The sequence below is a fragment of the Phaethon aethereus genome (assembly GCF_964289735.1).
Source record: "Phaethon aethereus genome assembly, chromosome: 12".
Classification (NCBI taxonomy): Eukaryota; Metazoa; Chordata; class Aves; order Phaethontiformes; family Phaethontidae; genus Phaethon; species Phaethon aethereus.
In genome coordinates, this window is record NC_138588.1 from 14,653,320 (window position 1) to 14,671,225 (window position 17,906).

The 17,906-nt window shown below is 37.2% G+C and overlaps 1 protein-coding gene across 1 annotated transcript in view; it reads left to right on the plus strand.

Annotated features, from left to right (window-relative positions):
* UNC13C (unc-13 homolog C) overlaps positions 1-17,906 on the plus strand; it is a gene marked incomplete at both ends in the record, with an annotated part of 169,106 nt that overhangs the window by 134,603 nt on the left and 16,597 nt on the right. Inside the window, 5 exons of the mRNA XM_082005380.1 lie at positions 4,112-4,200; positions 6,440-6,589; positions 9,564-9,687; positions 13,129-13,185; positions 14,291-14,371. Coding sequence (XP_081861506.1) covers positions 4,112-4,200; positions 6,440-6,589; positions 9,564-9,687; positions 13,129-13,185; positions 14,291-14,371 — 501 coding nt within the window. The remainder of the gene's footprint in view (positions 1-4,111; positions 4,201-6,439; positions 6,590-9,563; positions 9,688-13,128; positions 13,186-14,290; positions 14,372-17,906) is intronic.

Here is a 17,906-nt window from a genome sequence, read left to right on the forward strand (position 1 = left end):
GCATAACATGGCAGAAATGAGCTACAGCTATTAGGATCAAAAAAAGGTTGACAGTAAAAGCAGGTTGTTTATGTACAACAGTATTACGTTGACTGTAAGTAAATCCTATTTCCACCCCAGGATGTTCATTTCCAACTTTACATGTAATGCCTAGGAATTCCTATAGGAATCTATATGTGGCCCTAAAGACTTTGATGGGATGACAGAGGCCCAGACTGAAGCAGAATTGTTCTGAAGTGTCCATCTTTAAATCTGGTATATTAGAGGCCTAGGTATTTAGAGCAGCGGCAGCCAAACATCTCAAAATGGGATTCACTGTACCTAGCTAGTCAGATGGGGGGGTGGCGAAAGGATGATGTCTCTCAGAGACAAAAAGAACCACTAAAGTGACAGACCCGATAAATACCTGTATCTTTCCTAGACATACATACAATATGTAAAACTATTTTCTGAACAGAAGTAAACAGGTGGTCCCATTAGGAAACTATAAACAATTAAACCTGTGAAATTGCAGATAAATGGAATTCAGATTAGAGAGGTTGCATTTAACTCCTGCAAAAGTAATTTGCATCTCTAGTTTCCTATAGAAACACTACCAGATTTGCTGTTAACAAGATTATGTCCATACTAGCACGCATTAAATTGCAGCACGGAATAGCTCAATCTAACACATTATGTTGCAAGCAGCCAAATGCATCAGATCTTTAACTCTTTTCCAAGGCTTGTATGTATAAAAAAATTCACAGGCAGCATTTGGAAACAATGATGTTCAAAAATTTCTTATTTTATTCAGCTGTTCAGCAAAAGTATTCTCTGCTTTTGTTAAACATTAAGAAAAAGTCAAACTTCTAATCATCTATTTAATAATCCAAAAATAAGAGATCTTATGAAGTGTGCCAACAAATTTATGAGTATGTTCTGTTGTGGGTAAAAATTAACTATTATTTAAGAAGATGGTAAAATAACAGAAATATTCAAGAACATAAGAGGAATTGGTGGAAAAGTATGATTTACACATTAACAAGTTAATAACATTTCCACTACCAAAATATGTTTGCTTTTTAAAAACAAAATTGTATTTTGACACGTGGGCAACCTTCCGATATATTTTAAGACTAGCCCGCACATGCTGTGAACTGTAAATGGAACCCCAGAAGCCAAGGGATAAATGGTCTTTTCTCTCTTTTGACGTTTAAATTAGATATGGCACATTAATGACACTCATCTATTCTTCCCCTAACAATAACCAGGGAAACAGTAACTCTTCCTACTTCCACTGAAATCTCTTTTTTTTCCCCAAAAAATATTTTGGGTTTTAAGGCATCATAGCTGAACATATTTTCATAGTAAAAAAAAAAAAAATCAGTGGATTAATTTATGCATAAAAGATATACAGAAGGTAATCCACAATAGTTAGTGTGTGTGATGTGCAGAGGTACCAAACACTGACTTACCTTATCTCCATTGCACATCCTAGAAGGCCATCCTAAAGCCATCTTCACCAGTTTGTGAAGTCCCCCAGAATTTTATAGTATAGAACCATCATAATAGCTCCCATCTTTGCTATACCATACCAGAAAAAAAAAGCAGGTCACGGCTGTGGTATATTTGGATGATGCCAGTCAACGGCCGATGCCTGAGGACACTCTGATTTGCCCTGGGAACTCACTAGCACACAGTCAAATAAATGAAAAGTGCACATTTCAGTCCTGGTGAGACACTCAAATGACCGTATTTTCCAGTAGTTAAACAAAAATAACAATAGCATTTAAAAATCTTGCTAACATATTCTTAGTCATCACAACATCACCAGGTGTCTAGCACCTGGATGGCCAGCCCGCATACCTCTTTGTATTCCACTCCTCCGTATGACGCTGCATCAATAAGCATGAGCATGTGTATACACAAGGCTGGATGACCTGCCAGATGCCTCCAGCTGTGCACACACAAACTTGTTCATGCAATTTGTGAGCACAAAGCCCCCTAAAACTTCTAGCACTTGCATGCACCTTTCTATGTGTGTTATGTCCACAGTCTGATATTAGTATTCAATCGAATTTTGGCCAAACTAAGTCCAATTCCAGGTGAATTTAGCAAATACATTCTATTTTCTGGTTATAACAACAACCTCTGATAGAAAGTAACTACATTGGCCTTTGTGGTCCCAGTAACAAGATGATTTTCTAGCTTGTGCATGACCTGGTAAGAAATTTTGTCTGCTGCCTGCCTGGTATTTTTGCGCTTTCTCTGATGTGTACCATATTCAGTGTGAATGCTTGTGTTTTCAGTATTTGTTAAATGTTAATATCCTAGTGATCTTAAATTTGTGTTCTGTATGTATCCCACCAAAGGAGGCAGTATAATTCCCTAGTGAAAGGAATTCCATTTCCTGGAAAAATCTTTGCCTTTTTCAATAAACTGTATCTTTGTTAGCTAATATAGAAATTTCAGTAAAATTAGCTTTTTTTATCCCTGCTTTTCTCATGAAGGAAAACAATCACTTAAATGTATGAACTGTTAAAGTGTATCTGCCAGGGAAACTACTAAGACATGAAGTGGAGAAGCAACAGAATTTCTCTCAATGCAAAGTAATTAAAAACTAAATCAGTAAACAGTCACAGCTTCTCAGATTAGAAAAGTGCTACACATCACTGAGTATCTTCTAAGGGATGTATGGCAATTCCCCTTGTCACCTATTTCAGATTTTTGTCAAAAACTCTCATGAAAATCTTGGATTTTCTATGCTTTTAAACCACACATAGCCTCTAAGGAGAGAAAGGATGGTCTAAGATTAGAACACAGTAGTTTTGGGGGTGTTTCAGAGTTTGTTTTTTCTTTACTGTGCCTTACAATTCCTGTGTAGTCTCATGTAGATTATCCAGTGTTATGTGATACAGCTTCCCCTTGTCACTAAAGCGTGATTAAAAGAGCTGACCTCCTGCACCATAGTACTCTGAAGGATCAGATGAAGAATAAGCACTAAACACTACTCGTGCTGTTGAAAGATATGAAAACACAAATAGAGACAGACCTCATTATGTATTCTACAGGCACAATTTCCTTTGAGATTCTCAGAAGATCCTTTTTCTGACCTTACTGCGGAACAGAGTCCGGAATTTGAGGATTATCATTGAAAATCGTTCCCTAACATTGTGATGTAGATAGCTACAGGACCTGACACATCAGCTATATAATTCAGCTGTTGATCCTGATGATCATCAGTCACATCCTACAATGGACTGTAATTATTTTTCCTAAATGCTAAAAGCCCAAGGAGACAAAAAGTCCCGTTTTGTTTTATTTAAAAAGACTGCATGGCAAAGAAGCAAGCTGCTGATCAATATCAACAGACTACCTTTTTGATGAAATACCTATGCATGGATCCCCATCCCTGTAAATGTAAAACTGTATTTCTCCCCTGCATTCTCTTTTTGCCTATGTTTAGAAAACGTGTACCAGAGGTACAGGAGCTGTTCTCCCTGTGCATCAGAATGTGTTGCTCTGTACTTTAATTATGTATGTCTTAAGGCTTTTAGAAACACAAGTACTGAAAATCAATAGATTCCCTTCCCTGATACTCTATCAGTAGAAGCAGCATGGATAGTCTTCAAGCCATCTTTGCCAGTGCTGGCTGTTCTACTTTGACACTGCATTAGTGGGAATATGGAAACATCTTCCACACAAATCACACAAAAATTAGCTACGGTAGGGAAATGCACAAAAAAAATTAAAAGACGAAAACATCTGCACTATTACAACACAAACACTAAATTCTCATGCGTCCTTCTCTTGATACGCCTTGTGAGTACTGTTTGCCTGATAATGGTAATTTAATTCTTGTGACTGCCCATCCCATAGAAAGCCATTGGTTAGTGGCACAGTTTTGATTTCTAGCATTATAATTCTTCACTATTATGATAAAATATTTTTCTTTAAGTGGTAATTGGATTTTTAGGCTTACAAAACAATCCTGTGTCATAACAGGTGTTTCTACATTTAGTTTTGCATAGTGCAGTGTATCATTGCATATAATTCCTAATTCATTAATTGCAATGGAAACCCCAAAAAACATAGTGTGTAAGCAAAATAAACATTATTTATCTCTTTGCAGTTGGATCCTGAAGCTAGTGTTGTTCTAAAAGAACTTCAGGTGAAACTTAGCAATGTATTGGATGAACTCAGCGTAACCTATGCTACAAGGTAAGAAACCTATTTTACTGCAAACCTCAGAGAAATATTCCTGTTCAAATATCTGCCTTGTTGATTAAGTCTGGGTGGTTGGTTGGATGTCCTGAGGTACAGCTTGCTTCTGCCCTGATGAAGTGCTGTGCATTTGTGCATGTGTGTTTAGAGTCTGAAACTTATAGGAGTAACCTCACTGTAAAGAAAACTGAAAACAGTCTGTGGGCATGAACGTGTTACAGAGGTGAGGCCGATGACTTTTCTTCTGCTTTTTGGGAAACAACAATTGATGGTTTGTTCTTGCCTGATGCTGTGTTAAACTTGTTTCCCTGACCATGCTTATGTTACTTCCTGAGACCGACAGCTTTTTCCAAGTGGCCTGCTTCAACCAGGGATGTCTGCCTATGTTTAGCCTGCTTCAAATGGTCACTGTGAATGGCCTTTTTGGGTCATTTGCTTGCCTGTGGCTCTGCAAAAATTGTCTACTGAACCTTACTCTCAAGATCTTTAATTACTCACAGTGCACACTGCAGTCTTGAATGAGTATGGCGCTGTGCCAGTAATGCCTGTGCTGTAAGAAGCTGCAAGTTATTTTTGTTTCAAATTAGAAAGGAATCTAAGAGGGATTAGTGCTGTAGTGGTATTCATTAAGGAAAGTCTGTAGTTACTTATTTAATCCGTTCATGAACCATCTGGGTGGACAGTGTTCACTTTTTCTGAGTGTGTTTAGTTTGTCATTATATCTTGCTTTATTTTTGCTCCCAGGCTCTGGTTCTCTGATCATTGACATTGACAGTGCATGAATATTATTTCTTCCAAGGGCTTCTTTCTCAATGAGCCAACTAGGTTTCTGCAAAAGAAAACCCAGAAAAAGCTCAATCTAGGATATGCTCCACATAGCTAGTACATTCCTCATGGGTCAGTTTATTGCTGGGGTTTGTAAGCTTAACAATGTCAGAAAGATGGCTAATGTCAAGAATAGCCAATGCATTATTTTGGCTTTTATTGGAGGGACTGGCCCCAAGGACTTACATGAGCAGATTCAAAAGCAGCTTCAGGTTCATTTTATCTAGGGCTTTGAAGTGTATAGGTAAGTACACATCCAAGTGTACTTGGAAAAGTTTCCACTTTTTCCAGCGTTTTCACATGGAGGTTTGTGTACCTTTTTTATTATTAGTGATGTAGCTGGAACAGTTTACTGCCTAATTATAATGTTTCTTTTCTCTCATAGTAAATTCTCTTTCACTTTCCTCAAATTAATCTTTGCCATTTATCTTTTCACATTAATAGGCCTGGTATATTTATGGCCTCTGTTTTGCATTTCTGCTCATAAATTAATCCTAATCCTATTCCATTAATCATAAATCAATTCATACACTAAATTACCATGTGTGCAGAGCCTTATTCTGCCTCTGAACTGTTGACCCTGATTAACTGCTGTTCTGCATCGTTTAAATATATTGACCGAAGACTGGATCACATCAATGACACTACAAGACTGTCAGACATGTTGCTCAACCAGATCAGTTAGGAAACAGAACAGTTTTCAAAAAAGCTGAACAGATACAACTTGAGAAGCAAGAATTTGTTCACCCTCACCTAGAACTAGAAAAGATTTCTTCCAGTGGGAAGAGTGTAATTACTTAGTGGGGACTTTTTGCAAAGGAGTATGTTAAACAGTCCAAATGTTTCAGCTCTGTCTAGTTGCACAGAAGTAAGCAAAGCTTCTGATGACACTGACTCTGTGTGAAACCCAGGAAAAAGTCAAATTGAGACAAACAGGGACAATTCAGTAGAAGTTTTCTATTTGTCCTCAAGAATATCAAAGCTTCGTTCATATTACCCATCGAGAGAAAAATAATTTATAGTCACCTGTTCCTGGTGTCCTTTCACACCAAAAATAAAATCTTGAGAAGTTGTTGCTAGCTGGTAGTCAATCATATCCTAAACTACAGATTCTGATACATCTGTTGCTTTCAGAAAATAATTACTTGGCACCTGTACAAAGGTATGAAAAGCATAACGACAGAATGGAAACAAGGAGGGAGGGGAATCAAAACAGCCCATGAATTAGTTATATGAGCTATAAACCTTAGGAGGAGATTTTCAGTCTGTAACACCTGCAGTATCTTGCGTTTGTGAACTTTCCACCATTGCAGAAAAGTGTTAAATCTCTTTTAAGAACCTGATGCAAAATGATAAATGTTTTCAATCGCAGAGTTCTTTCATTGTCTTTTTCTTTTCCCCCATCCTGTAGTTTCCAATTTATTATTGAAGATTGTGTAAGGCAAATGAGCAATGAACTGAATCAAATAAGAGGAAATGGGAATGCAGCAGTCAATAAGAACAGCGCGGCCATTGATGCCGAGATTGTGCTTCGGCCTCTCATGGATTTCCTGGACAAAACGTGAGTGAGGCAGACTGGATTGTGTGGCAGATAGGAACTGAATGCTACAGTCAGGCATACTTGGTTTTACCCTGAAGCATCATTAATACCTAGAAACACTCTGTAGTATTTTTAATATTTGTAGTATTCACGTGTGCAGAACAGTATGCTTAACCTGTTTACTTATACTAGGCAGTTTCTACATAGGCTACATATTTGCCTTTCAATTTTTTGTCATGTTTTGAGTCATCACAAAGGAGCTACTGTATGGTCTCTCCTCCGGGAGCTGTGGCCTAAAGAAGATTGCACTGAACAAAAGAACAAAAGTAAATTCCCTGTACTGAAATCTTCTGGCATTTGTTCTAGGCTGGCACCCAGTGTCCCCCTGCTTATTAATATGCACTTCTGCATCCCCAAAAACCTGGTCACCATTTAAAGATTTACAGAGCAGCTTGATTTTTTTCAGTTGGTAAAAAGCTAAATTTTTTAGTAGTCCTGCAAACTCACTCTGGGTCCTGAAAGTAAGGGTATCCTGTCTTCTCATCATCCAGCAGTGACAGGATCAGCTGTTCTGAAAGGCCACGTGCAGCACCGGCACATCATACGCACCCCACTGTCCTTGGTCATGTCCTTACTAGTACTTGTGAAACACCAGTGGCCTTTTACTGGAAGTGACTGTGAGAACAAGCAACATGACACTGATACTGCGCTTCAGGTCTCCAGTCATACATACAAGAGTTACATAGCCTTTAACTTTTTAGTTCCTTATGCATATTCCTCCTGGCCTTCCAAAATGAAGGTGGAAAAGGTGTGCTGAGGGAGAATCTCGCCTGAAGCAGAACAAACAGCATAGCCAGGAGGAAGTGGCTGGGCAGGACTGGGATTAAGGCTGGAGCTGTGCTGAGGAGATGGAAAGAAGGGCCTGAGCTGGGCAGAGAGCAGGCTTAGGGAAGCCCGTGGCTTCCAGAGTGCCTGTTATGCCTGTCTTGCAAAGTCCCTGTCTGGAGAATTTAAGAGGCAGCAGAATAGGTTCAGTTTTCTCGGCATCCTCTGGAATCTGTTTCGTCCCAGCTCTGCCCTCTTTCTCATCCCTAGACAAACATTTTCAGCCTGACTGACCCCCCCAGAGTCTTCCCCCATTAAACAGAACATACTCTGGGGAACGCTGAGGAGCCTCTCTTTGTCTTCTGCGTTGTAAAGTTGTACAAAATGCACTACTCCACACCTCAATGTATGATTATCTGGCGTTACTGGTGTGGCCTGCAGTCCCAAATGAAACTTCTTCAGAGTCTTGGAGCCCCATGAAGGTTTGTCTTTATGCTTTTGACAAACTGCAGTGCATCTCTGATCAGTAAGACTCTATTTTGAAGTTAGTGACTGGAGGTGCAGAATACTTCTCTGGGCTTCTGTCGTTGGGACTCCTACCCAAGTCAAAGATTAAATTAAAGAATTGATTTATAACTGCCTTTTCTTTCTCCAGGGCTATACGTCACATTCTTATGGTTTCTAAAAATGGGACTGATGGGCTTGCTATCTTAGAAACACAACTAGAATCACAGCTCCCACCTGTACATATGCACAGCCAAAGTCCAAAAGCCATTGGCATAAAGGGTGGGGGAAGGAATCAAAGGAGATTTTGTTTTTTCTTTGAGGGTTTAATTTTTCTAGGCTTCATTTTTTGAGGGCTTTGGCAATTACATGAATTTCAATGACAGCTGGCAACAGGCAAATGCTTATTTAATGTACTCGATAAGACTGTACTATTTTTGCAACACTGTCAAGTGCAGTGCCTGGATTCCTAGCCTGGAAAAAAAATTTAGCTGCTTTATCTATATGTTAGCCCTTTATTTTTACCAATCTACCTAGTCCTATGTGTTAAGTTAAAAGAGGGGTATGTGTTGCTTTCAAGCAGTATGGTTTTAAATTTTCATTATCTCCAAGTTAAGACGTTTAGTCCTAGCACAAGTCTTGAAGAAAAGCCAAAAGTGTTTATACACTTACATGTGCTATCCAAAGCTCATAATTTAAAAAACTGGGTAAGCTGACTTTTGCCTGTCAGGTTGGATTCCAAATTGCCATTTCTCAAAGCCATCTTCATAGCTTTTTTGAGATTTAAATGAATAATGACATAATGGAAACAAAAATGGGTTTTATATTACTGTCCAAAAGAATTAATTATGCTTTTATTTATGTGTTTACTAAGAGTAGTAAGAGATGCTAGAAATATGAATTGGCATATTTATGATGTGATATATAATGACTTTACAATAATCCTTTTTTACATTAACAGATTAGACATAGTTCTGTAAAATTCCCCACACATGCATGTGTGATATTATTTTTGAAATATTTTTTCCTATGCCTGAAAATGGCAGCACTTTATTCGTGATGCTACTTATTCATGATGATACATACGAGATGGTTTAGGAATATATTCTTAAATAAAGAAAAAAAAAATCTAAGTATATAGAGCCTCCAAAAATTTAATTTTACCATCAGTAATAGGTAGTATCATTGCACAGGCATGCCAGTATATAGAAATAAACACTTCCTGATGGTAGCCCTGAATTTGCATTAGCTATCAACACCTAGTTCTACACCACAGTAGAAATGTAAGACATGGGTTTTATTTTTAAGACACAAACAAATTATATTCCAAAACTTTAATTTAGGGGCTTGGGAGTGCTAAATTGTATCATCCATCAAACTTCATAATTCATCATCTTTTTGTATTTTTGAGAAATATATATCAGTAATATACTAAGAAATATAGTGGATAATGGAGATTTACAGGATTTCATGATCTGCAATTTTTTTTTTTTTTAACCAAAAATATTTACTGATAATATTGCAAAATAACTAAGCCGTTCAGAAAACAGTATTGGTAGAGAAAAGCTAAACCATAACGGCCATTAACCTAAGCATATAGCGATGCAGCACCTCTGAAGTCTTAATGCTAGTTTTGGAGACTGGTTTGTGTTTTGTTTTATTCCAGTTTAAGTGTCTCTGCGAAAATCTGTGAGAAGACAGTTCTGAAACGGGTTTTAAAAGAGCTATGGAAGTTAGTCTTGAACAAAATAGAAAAACAAATTGTGCTTCCACCACTGACGGACCAAACTGTAAGTATCCCAGCAGCAGTTCACACATGTTATAACTAATTGTAATAACGTGCTTGATCAGGTGTTTGCCAAGGGGTCCGATACTGTCCTTTTCTGGACCTTGACGAGAAGTAATATCCTGACTGTAGGCAGTGTGTTGCGCTCTCGTGTTTCAAAGTAGCGTAGCTAGGTGGCTCTTCTGTAGCTGGTGAGGAGGACCTTGCTCTTTGATACGATGCCTGCCCCAACTCGGAGCAGTTTTTATGAATGCAGTGTAAAGGAGCTGAATCACTGGCCTTGTAGTGTGCTTTCATATGAGGGCTTTTAAGTTTGATTTTGCTTTCATCATGCACAGTAGCACCAAGAGTGTTCCCAGTTGCATGAGAAATTCAATGAATCACTTCCATTTTTGTAGCTCCCAGAAAGCCAGGAATTAGTCCCATCCTGTTCTCCAGTCCTGCCTGCTGTGCCATTTCTCATCTTGAGGCAGGACTTAACATCAGGAAGCTTAAGCCAATTTTAGCTCTTAAGTTTTGGGGTATTTTAATAGCAGAACTGACAGGAGGTCCTCTTTGGGCAGGCCTGCATTTACAGCCTGACAAGAAGAGGGGGGAAGGAAACTGTTAAGTTGTTACGGGAAGTAGTGCTGCCTCACATAAGACCAGTTTGGGTGATTGGCCTGACATGAACCCTGAGTGGTGACAGAGCTGAGGGCACTGGTAAAATCTGATTCTAAGGATCAAAGAAAAAGAGCCTGGCTTGGAGTGCCTTTTTTTAATTACTTTTTGCTTTTTTGAGTGACTAGGATAACATAGATGTTAATTCTTCTCATTTTCCTATCTTGTCTAGAATAAAGTCACAATCTTTATGACAAGTTAATCATGACATTGCCATAGTGTGCCTTTGGTGGGCAACTTTACTGTATACATCCTATGATATCAGTTAAGCTGCTAAAAATCTATTGTTCAGTATCCATATGTTAAAGACATATCATTAAATCATATTATAATATATTAAAGATACAGGAAAGAATATTGCTGCAGAGGCAAGAGGAAATCTAATAGAACACACATGAACGGTGTTAAGGTAGCAATGAAATAACCTGAGCTATTAAAAATTCTAGACTAGAGCTAATCACAAGATCATAACCAGTACTCCATTCACTGAATTTGGTCATATTTACTATAATGCTCATGTTTACTATGCATAATTAGAAATATCATCTCTTTCAATGAGTCATTGTGTCAAATTTACTTTTCTGAGATTTTTAATTTGCTTTTCAAATATTTTGGTGCAAATTTTACCTGCAAATACATAGGTACCATTTAAATTGGGTATACTGCATTTCCCATCAGGTGTCAGGAGCATTTATAAGCTTTATGCAGGATCAGTTGTTACACCCTTATTCATAGAACAGCATGGTTCAGAGTTAAGAGGTTTTTCTGTTGCTATTTTTAAGAAAGAATACAGAATTACCTGTCAAAGACTTAGTAAGCCCTCTTGGACAATAACACAATATGTTTCAGTTAGCTAGGATAGTAAAACATTTTTTAAACATTCCACCCCAAGAGTTTGAATGTAGACCTTTATTTAAAAAATAATAAAAATATTTTAGTCTTTCAACCATAGTGAAAATACCCCTTGCCTGCCAGCTGACCACAGATTTCAGTTTATCTGCCTGAATCTGCAAGCACCTCTGTTGTCCTTACTGATGCTCAGAAACCACACCAAGCAATAAGCTGTGACACTGATGTTATAGCCCATTTCAAAAAAGCTTATTCCAGTCATTAGTTCAGCAAGTTGATACTTCATTAAGCTATGGGTGTACATCTGGAATGCAAAACTTCCACATTTCAGGCAGAACACAGAAAGGGTGGTGAAGCAGCAGAGACAAGGAGCCCTCCGCTCCACTCACCTAGAATGATGAGTCTTCTGGATGGATGTTAGTTTAGTTAGTGGCTAAAGGTAAGAAGGCTTCTATTTATCAGCCAGTTACTGGTTAGAGGCAGACTGTGCCTATCATTCAAGACTTGTTAAGATCATTTTAAATGGTGACAGCTGGGCCACAAGTGCTTTGCCCCCATTCTTCGTGAAACTGAAATGACCCTTGCTTCCCCACACAAATTCAAGAAACATGAGCCTCTGACTAGAAAATTGTCTGCAGCGTATTTTTTTCCAAATGTTGCTCAACATTTGTATAGTAGAAGATACAATATCTTTAGTCTGTAATGAGTAAGGAACATGAAGAATAGGTCCAAAGACTACTGGGTTAGGCTTTTGGAGTGCTTGCAGGAAGATGTGTGTATGCTACACTTCACCAGCTGTTGGGTTTTATTGGTAGCCTGTATATAAGATGTCCCAGTTGGCAGGCATGGTGAAAGGTGTATAGCTAGTTGCATTCATTTTGCTACTTCTAATTTACTATTTGCACACATAATTAAACAAAATCAATGAAAAGTAGTCTACTTTAAGAAAGATGTTTCATTTTTGTAGCCTTGAATATTACTTTCTCTCTGAGGGTGAAGCACAGACATTCAGAAGTAGGATTTATTTGTTAATTTTCGTATTTATCCCACCATTCTCACTACTAATAAATAACGAAAATTTAAGCTGCATTGCTATATTACATCTTTGCAATTGAACCATACAGAAGCAGCATTATTTCTGGAAACTGAAACCTTTTGGAACAGAAAGACTAATGAAAAATTGCTCTGTATTGTACTATGTAAGCTGGACTGACTTCTTTTTTCTCCCCTGAAATCCAGATATGCAGAACTATGTCTTGCTGAACTGCCAAGTAACTGCACTAGTAACTATATTTATTTCTTGGAGTAGTTGTGATAAAAAATGTGAGCATGGAATTATAGTAGGATTCTGTTTGTCTAAGGCAAACATGTAGACATTGCCAGATTTGGCTGTTGTAAAATATTGGTTTAACTTTGTAACACTTTGGTATCTTTTCTTTAAAAATGGCTTTGGCTTAACAGTATACCATTATGCTGTGCATTACATAGCTGAGGATTTCACTGTGGACAGTTAAGCTTTTGCAGGTTCCTCAGGGCTGCTCGCTTCCCATTATAATTATTTATATTAGCATAGCACCTGCGAGCTATGATATGGACAAATATCTCATTGACACACTGTATAAGAACAATCCCAGCCTTATCTTAAAAATATTAAATACAAACTGAGATAGCAGACAGGAGCACACAAAACAACTATCAATGGAATATGCAATATTTGTATCAAGTATGCGATACTGGAAGGAATCATGCTGCAGGCCTTCAACTACTTGGCCTTATCAACTGAATGAAAATATGTCTCATGTGTAATTGAAATTTTCATTTAGCTTTGCAAAACAGTGACTTTGGCTAATGTCCTAGCAGAAAATAAAATCATGTTGACATAAAAAGCAAACACGCTGTAGTGAGTATGTTTCCTGAATTTTCAATATGATTACAGGGGCCCCAGATGATATTCAGTGCAGCCAAAGATCTTGGACAACTGTCAAAACTCAAGGTAATGGAGCCAAATGAAGCTGTGAATGGCTTACTCTAATGAAAAAAATAGATGAAATATTAGCGACTGTGAGGCCAAGCCTCATGCCTCATTCTTGTGCTTATTTGCTATAGTAAGCTCAAATATAGCAGTAACTGTTCATAGGTGAGTAATGATTTTACAGTCTCATCAAACCCAAATTAAGAATAAAAGACTGTATGGTTATATGCTAAAGTGATCACTAGACAGATCAGGAAGATATCATTCCCATATTGCACAGCTAGTCCTCATAAGCATTAAACATTTAAAAAAAAAAATTATGGGGAGAACTTTGTGTTCTGAAAAAAGTTTAAGGTAGGAATACTAGTAATTTTTTCTGCGTAGTATTTATGGCATGTATTGAAACACAGTATGTAGCTCTACAATGAGGTCCTCAGCACTAAATTACTGAAGTTCATAATACACCTGATTAAAAGCTTAGACGTTTGATACTGATGTCAGTTGTTTGCCAATCCATTTTGCCATTAGGATTTCAGATTTGGGCAGAAATGTGGTAATTTGTGCTTCTATGAATAATTGCTCAGTTTGCTAAAGGATTTAAAATGTTGTCTAAGTAAGTAAGTACATCACAGGATGCTTATTTTAGACAAAGATTTCACAGGGCTATAGTCACTTTACGACTCTAATGTATGTTCTAATAGGAAACCCCTTTTTTTTTTTTAAATAACACGGGGCATTAACAAACGTTAGTTAAAATGTCAGGTTTATTAATAAAATGAATTATTTCAGTATCATCTAATGTAAGTATTTAAACTTTTTTGCTGCCCTCCAGAACAGAAATAATACATGCTAGGAAAAGAAATAAAGCTACACAGATGCTCAGTATTAAACATTGGTTCAAACATTGGTTCTTTTTCCCTGCAATCTATGTTTTCAGGAAACAACATGATTGCTCTAAGTTATGCTTTGCTGTAAAAGAAGGCTGAAGTTGAATTAATCCCTGTTAATCACAGGGGCTGGGGGGGCATTTGGTGGTTTGGTTTGTTTATTTGTTTTTCCAAAACTAAACTGGCCACAATACTGTCTCTCTTTCAAAATCAGCTGTAGTCTTAAACTTGCTTTGCAGGACCATGTGATTCGAGAGGAAGCCAGAAGCCTGACCCTGAGGCAGTGTGCAATAATGGAAGTAGCACTAGCTACTATAAAGGTACAGCTTTATGTGTTTTTCTGTTCTGTGCTGGCAAGACCTAGAACAGGATTGACATAAGCAATGGATTCTAATATAGAATGGTTCCTTAGAATCATAAAGGTCCCTTTAATATGTCAAGAACCATTTGGTCCTAAGCTCCTTCTATTTGACTTGAAAGCAAACGTCTAATAGTCTGCTTGCGGAAAAGTTTGAAAAATTATTCTACCAGTTGCAGACAGAACGTGTTCCCTTGAAAGAACTGGTGGCCGGAGCTTATCTGATTCTTGTCTTCCTTTGTAGTTTAGAGTTAGTGCAGCTGAAGTGCTGGGCTAAATCCTTATTACATTGCAGCGTAGCCTTTTATTTCTCCCACAAAGGAGATACTGAGCCTGAAAAGTGTGATTATTCCCTAGCTGCAAACATGTATGACATGGTTTTTTTTATAGCACACCAGAAAACAAGGCTTTTAATAGCATGCATTACTGTACACTATTTTAAATTAAATTAATCAACATTTTACAGTTTGGAATTCACCACCTAATTTACTGTCACTCCTAAATAATTTGATTTAATTTAAAGATGGCATTTAATTATTCTACATGTTGGTCCTTTTTCAGTGAAAACAAAAAGTCATATTCATTACACACCTGTTAAAAACACAGTTCTGAATAAATTAATTTTACGCATTACCATTATATTGTCAATGCAGATATTGGTAATGCATAAAACTACTTTAGAAAAACCTTAATATTGTAGTAAATGTTTTACCTTAGATTTTTAAAGGAGACCTATTACAGACAATCTGTCTGAACCTTACCTGGTGCTAATCTCATTACTAGAAATACAAATTAATTTGTATTTCTAGTAAAGTAAGTCTAGGATTTGAGCTCTCTGGAAGGATGAAAGGATCAGGCCATAGGCCAGATGAAATGTTTTGAAAACTTTGTTTTCACTTCCACTCATTTTATGGTTATTACATTATGCACCCAAATGTAAAAGAAAAGTCTTTTTTCTTTTCAATTAAAAACTGGAGACTTTCATACAGTCTTCACAGACTGGGTTTCTGAAGTCAAAATAAACCATTAAGGAATATTATTTAATGTACTTATCAGTCTTTTTCACATTGGCCTGGATCTTTACTTGATGTCAATAACTTGAAAGCAATCAATTTATAGAACAACAGCATATGTTTATGTCCGCTGATAAAGAGACAGCACCTCAGCAAGGTAAGGAGGCAGCTCCTGAAGTGTAAAATTGAAAATATAAATAGGAGGACATATTCATGGTCAAGTCTTATGCAACAAAATAGTGTCTCAAAGGTGAAGTACTGTGTGCTCCCAAATTAAGTCTGTCCTGTGGAGTCCTCAGTTCAGTATGTGAATCTAATTATTCTCCTTTCAAGGTATTTGTTCTAAATAAATAAAAGTTGGGAAAAATGTAAATTCTAACCTTGCCTGAATTCCCAGTGCTTAAACTCTTAAGAGTCATAATTTTACTAAACAAAAGTCTAGAATTGGAGGAAAAAGGTTAGAAATAGGGTAAATCCTCAACTAATTCCGTATTCTTATCTCTGTGCGCTACAGTCATAAACTGAGCAAAACAACACTCCCTGAAAAACCTACTTGCAAATTGTAAGGCAATGAAATGGCATTATAACCTGCTTACTGTACTTGGTACATGATATGGAAAAATCATTTTTTTTCCCAAAATACTAAGCAAATAGCCTTTTTCCTTTCATTAGTCTAATTTTTAGTCTCATTCACCGAGCAACTTACTTACTTACAATTATAATTTAATAGATGATGGTAGATCTTAAAAATATATATAGCATGTCATCAGTCTTTGTATGATGTAAAAAGCACCCTAGCAATTTTTATATATATTAAATTGCAAATTAAGCTAAAAAAATTACCTTAGGAGAAGTAAGCTTTCTGGCCTTGGTTATCTTAAACTGAGTTATCTCATCTCAGCCCAAAAATAATGTTCACTGATAATATTTAGTTTCCATTTCTGTATTTGCAAGCACTGTAAACCCAGAGGCACTCTACAAAGTTAAGCTACCAGCCAGTATGACTTGTGTAGCATTTGTCATATTTTGGCTGAGACTCTGGTGGCTACAGCATTGATTTCCACATACTTGACATTACGCACTTGTGTCTGCACCTTTCATTTGTCAGTAGGACTTTTAAGCCTATGAACCTTAAAAACCCCTCAGACTGGAACATGAGTAGCAGGTGAAATATTTTAGGGTTTACATCTCTAAAGAACAGGGGCTTAGGTGTCTAACTGAAGCTGTAAAACCCTGTTTACTCATTATTTTTCTATATTTGATTCCATACAATAATGACATGTCATAGTGGTATTTTGCATGCAAAATTTACCATCTGTGGGCTAAAGCAATAAAATGTACAAACTCAGGAAGATTAGGGTCGGGTGTCCTTGTTTCTTTAAACATTTGTTAGCTTTCATGGAGAGCTTTTAGTCCTTTGTAGCTGCTGCTGCTGCTGCTGCAGAAAACATCGTATTGGGAGACACAACTAAAAATATCACAGTAATCATCACAATAGCAGGAAATATTAACAGATTTTAGCACTTGCTTGTAAATTGATTAAGATCCTTGGTGAAATCATAAATACACATTTAAACAATCAAGACAAGAGAGATTTCTTTGGAACTTACAGTATGAAATCGTTTGCTTGGAAAGATACAAATTTCTTTTATGTGTACAACCATGACAAAGTAAAGGCAATTTAGGCAAAACCTCTTTAATTGGCACTAACTGCCCCATGGCATTAAAACAATATACAACTTTTCAGCCTGATGACTTCAAATCCTTTGTTTTGCTCCTACAAATATTTTTTCCCCTGTAACAAGCAGTAGTCATCAACACAGAAATGTAAATAATGACTTTGTTATGAAAACTACATTTATGCTGCATCTCCTGCAAAAATCTTGAGAATCAGAAGGTGAACTGTGTAGACTAACATGCAATGGGCATGTACAGACTGTAGGTCTGTTTTGTCACAGATATGCTTAGCATAAAGCATTGAGTATATATGTATGTATGTGAACTGAAATGTATATATCGCATATATACACTTGGCAACACTCCAAAAACGCAGGGAAGTATAGATTCTACTTACAGTTCCCACAGCCCCTGTATTGAGCAGACCAATATTGCATGCCATCAGGTAGTCACAGTGTTTTCCTGAAAAACATTGTTTGCTCTTACTAAACAGTCATTAATGGGAGCTTTATACAGCAAGCTGGAGACCCAGAACTGTAATGTAGGTTGCAAAAATCTTCGCGAAGTGTTTGAACAAAACACTGGTTTAAAACTTGTACAGCCAATATATCTTCTCTTTGTAGCATAAGTAAGTGCATTAGTACCTCAGCCACTGGTGCAACTGCTTGCAGAGTGAAGAGCTTGCCCCCATCTTAGGTTTGCAGGAAGCACTACTGGTGCAGTGGATTACTGCTGCACCATTCACAGGAGTGCATAAAGAGACCTGGGTACAGCTATTCTGCCCCAAAGGAAATCCTCTTTTGAAGG